The 8,080-nt window shown below is 39.8% G+C and overlaps 1 protein-coding gene across 1 annotated transcript in view; it reads right to left on the bottom strand.

Moving 5' to 3' along the window:
• Positions 1-1,521: 1,521 nt before the first annotated feature.
• The window catches only part of LOC140311244 (tetraspanin-1), a 17,240-nt gene continuing 10,681 nt past the window's right edge, over positions 1,522-8,080 (bottom strand). Inside the window, exons 4-7 of the mRNA XM_072388635.1 lie at positions 4,968-5,066; positions 3,402-3,545; positions 1,759-1,842; positions 1,522-1,587 (exon numbers count right to left, since the gene is read on the bottom strand). Coding sequence (XP_072244736.1) covers positions 1,528-1,587; positions 1,759-1,842; positions 3,402-3,545; positions 4,968-5,066 — 387 coding nt within the window. The 3' untranslated portion in view covers positions 1,522-1,527. The remainder of the gene's footprint in view (positions 1,588-1,758; positions 1,843-3,401; positions 3,546-4,967; positions 5,067-8,080) is intronic.

Here is an 8,080-nt window from a genome sequence, read left to right as displayed (position 1 = left end):
TTAAACGCTGTAAATGACCTGCAGCTTCAGCCGGGATCAAATGTGTTTTATTCCTGACAGAATGTGACCACAAGCTCATCTGGTTTTTATCTCACAGGAAGAATTTGTTAATTTTTGTTCATATCTGCGTGTATTACTGCCTTTTTAAACCTAATTTCTGACCTGTGGTGTTCTGATGGGATGATGACTTTTGGTGTTAGTTCAGGGTAATCGTCAGAATGAACAGTTTTATCATTTCATGGACTGAACATGGTTTTTGGAGACATTAATAACCCGAAAAAATAACAAAAGGGTATTTCATACATTCGAAAAAGAACGTTTTATTGTAAAGGTTAAATAGATCATGATTGATCCATTTCTGCTGGCTCTGAAGCTTTAATAGGAAACGTTTTGTTCACTTTGGAGCGTTTCAGGTCATCTGGATAAATGTCTGCTGATTGGGATCAACATGGAAGAGATGGATTAATAAAAAGAGGAAACGTTAAATCTTCAGAAATCAAACTGCAGCAGATAACTGATGACGTTTACTTAAAGTCATCAGAGGCTGGTTCAGGATGCTCCAACCACACAGCTACAAATTCAAATGATGCAGATCGTTTGAATTTAAAAAATGATGAAGCTTAATTATAAAAAGCTGAACTGAACAAACTTGGATTACATCACGTGAGGCTTCCTGGACGAACCGTGTTTCTGGGATGAGCTGAGCAGCATGTGACGGCTGCAGCTAAACAGTCGGTAACCCCGACACTTTCAGTCATGTTCTGTGTGTTTCTTGATATAATTTTGTTTAAATATTTGTTTAAACTAAGTTGAAATCCATTATTTCTGTTTGTAAGCGCACACATTTAGATCTAATTGTAGTTTCAACTTTGTTAAATTGTAAACACGGTGTAGTTTACATCCTTTAGATGTTAAAATGTATTCCTTTAGATTAAGTAATTTGTTTATTTAGTTATTTAGTTAATTCTTTGTTTGAGTGATTATTAAATGAACTGTTAGGTTCTGTTTCTTTATTTGTTAGTATGTGTTGAAACTTGGTCTGATCAGCCAGTATTTAAGTTCTCCTTTGTTTCCTGTTCAGTTTGGTTCTTGGTTAAGTTATTTATCATTTGAACAGTTGGCTTGAAGTTATTATGACTTTAATTAGTTTTGTTCACTAAAAAACAGCTGCAGGTGAACTCTCCTCTGATTGTGAATCCTTCTTCTCTTTTGCTTGAAGTGTGAGAAAATAACACTGAACCAAGACAGTAAATGCACCATAAAATCAAAACTATGAGCCGGGAAGTGTTGAGTAATCTCTGAAAAAATAAACCCAGAGACTGATCATGTGGTAATGCATTTAATTTCATGAGTACGTGATAGATTTACACGTTATCGGCGCCCTTAAAAGGTGGAAAACATTTTAAACTTTTTACTACAAGAGCAGAAAATGCTACAAACACAGTTTTAAACTATAAGGAAGATGGAATATGAGCGATGAAACGGCACTGATTTAAAAACGCCAGCCATGCTCTTATGTTTCCGGCCTCAGCTGCTGGCGTTGTTCAGGTGGCAGTAAAGGTACATGGACACAGTCATGGCGGCAATCTGAGGAAACATGGAAACAAATAATAAAAATACAAGATATTCGTATTATTTGATCACAAACGTTCTTTCACACCAAAACTCACAGCATGAAAATATGGAGCAGTTTTTCAAACCAAAAGGTCTTTAGCCAAAGTGAGCGCCATCAAATGTTCTTTAGCAATTAGCTTTTACCTCTAAGGCTCCAATTCCTGCTGTGATGCCTCCAATAACGTCGGTTTGCTCTTTGACAATCTTCACGATTTGTTGAAAACAACCCTGAGAAGAAAATGTTTGGAAAGATAAATTCACTTCAGACAAACTGGCAAGAAACATACAACAAGCAACAATTTGATCTGTTATAGATCATTTTAGTTATCCATTTTTCTGTATTAGTCCATTTAAATTAGTCCATTTAAATCATTAATTGACTGTATTGAGAAATTCAGAAAATTTTTTCATCCTTGTGTCAGTAAATTCTTATTATTTTGTTTTTAAATATTAGCTTTTTTTAAAAATGGTAACACAAGCTGGACATACATTTACTAATTTAGGATAAACTTCTGTCCAAAGCAACTCACAAGTGAGAAACACATGAATGAAATGAATGAGAAATACTTTAATTGATACTTGTTTCAGATAAAGTCACCTTTTCTTCCTTCCATTAAAGCAATGTTTGCACTCATATCAATTAATTCTCCATTAGGGGCTATGTTGGCTTCAGTAGCTTTAGAGAAGCTGACGTGAAGAAGGAAAGTTTGAGATAAAAACTTCTGACTTGTGACTACAGTCACATCTAAGTTATTTTTTAGCAAGTCTTTGCATGTTAACCTACGCCAGACATAACTGGGCTAAATGCTAGCATGTTAATGTCGGCTAGAAGCTTGGCTTTTATTTTATCCTAGCATGCTAGCAACATCCAGCCTGTTTTTGTGTCAAATGCTTTTATTGTAAGTTAAGCTAGAGAAACCTGGACTTATTTATTTATTCAGCAGCTTTCAGTATGAATTAATATGTTAAGCTAGAGAAACCTGGAGTTATTTATTTATTCAGCAGCTTTCAGTATGAATTGGTATGTTAAGCTAGCAAACTTACGCGAGTGACAACTGGACATCTATGTTAATATAACAGAGTTACGTGGTCATTAATTCCATTTGGCGTGTTTTGTTTATATTCAAATCATTTCTGTGGATAGTTGTTGGCTCTGGGGCGGCCTTATCAGGCCACTGCAGAGCTTGATGACGAGCTGATCGTTTGAATCAGGTGTGGTGGAGGAGGGAAACATCTAAAACATGCAGGGCCGTGGGTCACGAGGACCGATTTAGCAGATGTTAGCATGTTTTAATCTGTTAAGCTAAGATGGATGCAACTGAACGTTAGCTTTAGCTTATAAATGTGTGCAGGTGAGAAGGCTAATGATTACATTTGGTTTAAAGCGTTTCTGTTTCTAAAAACACTGCTGTGGTGCATCTTATGACAACAGGAAGTGTTGAGATGCAGCCCACATATGACCGCACACATCTGGGTTTTGGTGAAGTCTCTTGTCGCAATTGTCAGTTTTTTCATTTAATGAGTTGAGAAATGTACGTTTTGATGAGTGATTTTATGTCTTAAAATCAGCAGAATAATCTACATAGTTGGTAGGATGTCATATATTAGTTGTTTTCTCACTACATTCAGCCTAATCTTACCATAATATTCCTACATTTCATATCTTACCAGTACAGGGACAGTGCAGTCGTAGCATTTAATGATGAGTAATCAATGATTAATCTCTTTAAACCTTTTACCAATACATTTGCTAAATAGCCTCTCTTTTTTGGTGTTTTTCCTTTCACCTCCACAGGTCTGCGCTCCGCCTCGGCCGGGCTGCAGGGGGCGACACTGGCCCAGCAGCAGCTGGGAGGCAGGCTGCCTCCATTTTGTTCCTCAAACTTGGAGCCCACTAAATCAATGTAGCTGGAGAAACCGCAGCACCTCAGCTGGCAAGAAGGAAGCAAACGCAGTCATCACACAGCCGACAGACGCTTTCAGTGAGTTAAATGGACAGTTGCAGAGTTTTCATCGGTACTTTTGTTTTAGTTTAAGTGATCGTTGCAGGTCACAGAAGGCTGAGAGAAATCCACCAGCAAAAACGCACATTGGCAGTAAATGAATACCTCCAGCTTCACTCAGAGCTGTAAACCTAAAAAACAGCCGTGGAGAAACTCTGAAAATGTAACCTTGCATTGAACTCAGTGCTGCCCCCTGCTGAAGATAAATAGGATTGGTCTATTTAACTGTAATGTGTCACGTTGTAGTTCTACAGAAAGGCCACCGATCACAGAGCTGAACGCACACATTACCTCTGTGGACCGATTCAAGAAGTTTATTTACCCCAAATGTTTGATTAAATTGAATTTTGGATATTTGAACGATAAAAAACTACTACTGGATTAGGATTATCAGTTTCACTGTTTTTTTTAAACTAGCTCTGTGTGAATTGGACTGATTAGGAACTTATTTAATTGGATTTGATTGTATTACAATGAATTGGGTTTGAATTGGACTGTATCTTTGAAGTGCTGTGAGGTGACATTTGTTGTGATTAGACGCTTAATGAATAAAACTGAACTGAATTTAGCTGAATTGTCAGCTGTAAAGTCATCGATAAAGTATGTCAGCGGCACAGATCCAGACCTCAACAGAAGTTTTCTCAAACTCTACTTCTTGCTATCATTTTGATGGAGCTAAAATCTTCTCAAACCCCAGCTGGTCGAGGCGGATGGCCACCCTTCCTGGTTCTGGTTCTGCCAGGTTTCTTCCTGGTTCTGGTTCTGCCAGAGGTTTCTTCCTGAGTCTGGTTCTGCCAGAGGTTTCTTCCTGGTTCTGGTTCTGCCAGAGGTTTCTTCCTGGTTCTGCCAGAGGTTTCTTCCTGGTTCTGGTTCTGTCAGAGGTTTCTTCCTGGTTCTGGTTCTGCCAGAGGTTCCTTCCTGGTTCTGGTTCTGCCAGAGGTTTCTTCCTGTTAAAGGGAGTCGTTCCTTTCCACAGTCCCTCAGGCTCAGGACGGGAGATTGGACTGAAGACAAGTTTCGGTCCAATCTGTTGGTTTCCTTAGCTCGGATATTATTTTTGAATTGGCTCCATATGAATTAATTGGATTATGATTACATTGAATTGAATTCCAATTGGCTTGAATTGGACTATATTACTTAAGTGCCTTGAGATGACAATTGTTGTAATCTGGCGCTATATAAATAAAATTGAATTGAATTGAATTGAATTAATAGACTATTTTCTGTTGCTAAGGAACATCATTTGTCCGTTTACTTTAGCAAAGCAACAATCTCTGATGGTTTTAACCAACACTTCCAGTTTGCTTTCCAGCTTTAAGACAGAACCCTGTGTGGGACCTTAAATTGTACCTCCGTCATGGTGGTGTTCCAGATTTGAGTCACAACGGGGTCACTGCCGTAATCTTCCTGTAATTCAGGGGTCACCCAAACTCTGAGGATCCCCTCGGCCTGGAAAACACACACATAACCACACTTAAAGTTTAATGAAAGTAGACCTAACCTCATCCCAAAATGCAAGGTACGAGCATCTGATTAGGATCCCGGATGCCTCCCGGAGTATTTCATAAAGCTTTCCAAAAGTCCTTTTCATTGTCCCATCCACTGATGTCCCTGTTTTTTGTTTTTCATAAAAAATATATGATAATGCTCAATATTTTTAAAATTCCTTCATTCATAAGATCCTGACCATCAAAGGTAAAAACTAAAGCATCAGCAGCCTCAGCGCCTCTTTCTTTAGGGTTCATTATGTAGATGAGCGGCCTTTATGTGTAAATATCTTCCTGTGGACGGTTATGAAAGCACCTCCCTGCTCTGCAGAGCTCTGGCTGTCAGGCTCACACTGACGCACCGGTATGCATGCATACGCTGGACAATGGGAGCCCCTGAAAGTAAAACACTGACGCTGATTTAATGGGAAGGAAAGGTAATTCTCCAGGAGTCCCTTATTCATCAGAAATTAGATAAATCTTCTCCCACACAAAGCACCTGGGAAATAAACAGCCACGCCTGGAAAAAATGAAAATAAATCAAAGACTGTCGAGCCATTATTCTACATTCTGCTTCTCCTTTTTATAGTCGCTGACTGTGAGGCATTTACATATATATTGATGCTCCTGACGGCTTCACCCTGGACACTTTCTGTCTGATATTCATGTTTATCCGAAGAGTAAAAAAATAGGTCACGTTTCGGAGTCTTTTGTTGAAAAGCTCACGGTTTGCTTCCTCTTTAGTCTGTTTTTGCACTTTTGATTAATAATCCCATCACGTACACTGGCACAAAGACCAGTTTGATGAGGAGGGAGGATGTATGGTGCTGGTATGCTTTGCTTCTTTTATTTTAATTCATTTCTACTGCGGACATGTCAGAACATGTACAGTAATGACACAGATGTAGGAGATGCCCGGGGGGATGCTGGGATTCGTGCCACAATTAAAAGTACCCCCCAAGAAGCTGAGAGAACGGCGAAGATCAGCGAGGGTTATTACCAGACGACTAATTCATCACTGTCACTGGGCCCCGCGTCTCTCTACGTCCTGTTAAACACACTCACTGTTTGTAGGCAGGACAAAGGCTGCAGGAACACAGCTCAGTGAAGCAGGAGCCGACGACACATCTATCAGCGTATAGCAGCACAAACGCATGAAAAAGGTCCTCATCTTTACATGTTATTGATCCTTCTTCCCTTATAGTGTGTTGTGCTCCTAATTAGTTATTAATAGAGATGAAAACCTGAAACAAAAAGCTGAGTTTATCTTTGTAACGGGAAAGAAGAGACGATGTCAAAAAGCACATTTGTCAATGATAAGTGTCATACTAATGTCTTATGTATCAGGAAATAATGAAAAATCATCTGAAACTCAGTAAAAACAACCTCAGAGTAACAGCAGCACACAACACCTGACACTGTGCCATTATTTACTGAACAAAACACAGAAGTAGTCTGTGAAAAACTAAGTGAACCCCTTCGAGAGGGTAAGTAGCAGCCAGCAAGGTGAAGAAGCCCAGAGCTACATCTCAGACTCTACGGGCCTCAGTTAGCATGTTAAAGGTTAAAGGTCACCCCAAGGTGAAAAAGCCCAGAGCTACATCTCAGACTCTACAGGCCTCAGTTAGCATGCTAAAGGTTAAAGGTCATGACAGCACAGTTAGAAAAAGACTGAACAAGGATGGCTTGTTTGGAAGGGCTGCAGGAGAAAGCCTCTTCTCTCTAAAAAGAACATGGCAGCACAGCTTAGGTTTGCAAAGCTGCATCTGAACAAAGCTCAAGACTTCTGGAACAATGTCCTTTGGACAGACCAGAGCAAAGTGGAGATGTTTGGTCCTAATGCACAGCAGCACGTTTGGAGGAAACCAAACACAGCATATCAGCACAAACACCTCATACCAGCTGTCAAGCACGGTGGTGGAGGGCTGATGATCTGGGCTGGTTCTGCAGCCACAGGACCTGGGAACCTTGCAGTCATTGAGTCCACCATGAACTCCTCTGGATACCAAAGTATTCTAGAGTCAGATGTGAGGCCATCTGTCCCACAGCTAAAGCTGGGCTGAAACTGGCTCATCAACAGGACAAAGATCCCAAACACAGCAGCAGATCTACAGCAGAAGGTGGGAAAAAGAAAAGAATCAAGGTGTTGCAACGGTCCAGTCAGAGTCCAGACCTCAGCCTGACTGAAATGCTGTGGTGGGACCTTAAGAGAGCTGTGCAGAAACCAATGCTGCAAACCTCAATGAGCTGAAGCAGCGCTGGAGAGAAGAGGGCCGAGATTCCTCCAGAACCATGAGAGAGAGCTTTCTATTATGTCCTGATACCTGAAAGCTTGGAATTTAACTTGGACTTTCTTTTTCACCTGTAACTTGGTTAGATTCTGTATATATGAGGCAGTTACACATATACAGATGTATATATATACACATCTCACTGCTGCTGAAGCTGCTGGATCAGGGGTTCACTTAGTTTTACACTCACTGCTGCTGAAGCTGCTGAATCAGGGGTTCACTTAGTTTTACACTCACTGCTGCTGGGTTTTGTCTCAGGTTTTGTTCAGTAAATAATGTGTAATGTGCCATGTGTTGTTGAGTTTTAACACCTGCTGAGGAACAGATGGTTTTATTTTGTCCTTATTTAAAGAACCTTTGAACTGAGAGAGTTTAATTTATCTTGTAATTGAAGAGAAACATTAGCATGAATTTGGTGTTGTTTGGTTTAACCTGATAAAGTCCAACCCTGACTCTCTGTTTACTCTTGGCATTTTCCCAGTTTTGCTACATTAAAGGCTGTAATTTGAATGAATGTGTTTTGGGAAACGTACCTGAATAAATTCCAGACTGGTCACATGAAATTAAAGGAAAATGTTGAAGAATGGTGCTCCAAATTACCTTTGGAAGTCATGTCATTCGCTCAATAAAGTCCACCTGTGTGAAATCTAAATGCCAAATGATTTCAGAATGTTTACATGATCCA

The sequence above is a fragment of the Leuresthes tenuis genome, unplaced genomic scaffold (genome assembly GCF_036924035.1).
Source record: "Leuresthes tenuis unplaced genomic scaffold, fLeuTen1.0.hap1 SCAF_7, whole genome shotgun sequence".
Taxonomy (NCBI): domain Eukaryota; kingdom Metazoa; phylum Chordata; class Actinopteri; order Atheriniformes; family Atherinopsidae; genus Leuresthes; species Leuresthes tenuis.
Note: the sequence above shows the minus strand (reverse complement) of the source record. Positions and strands in the feature narration are given on the sequence as shown.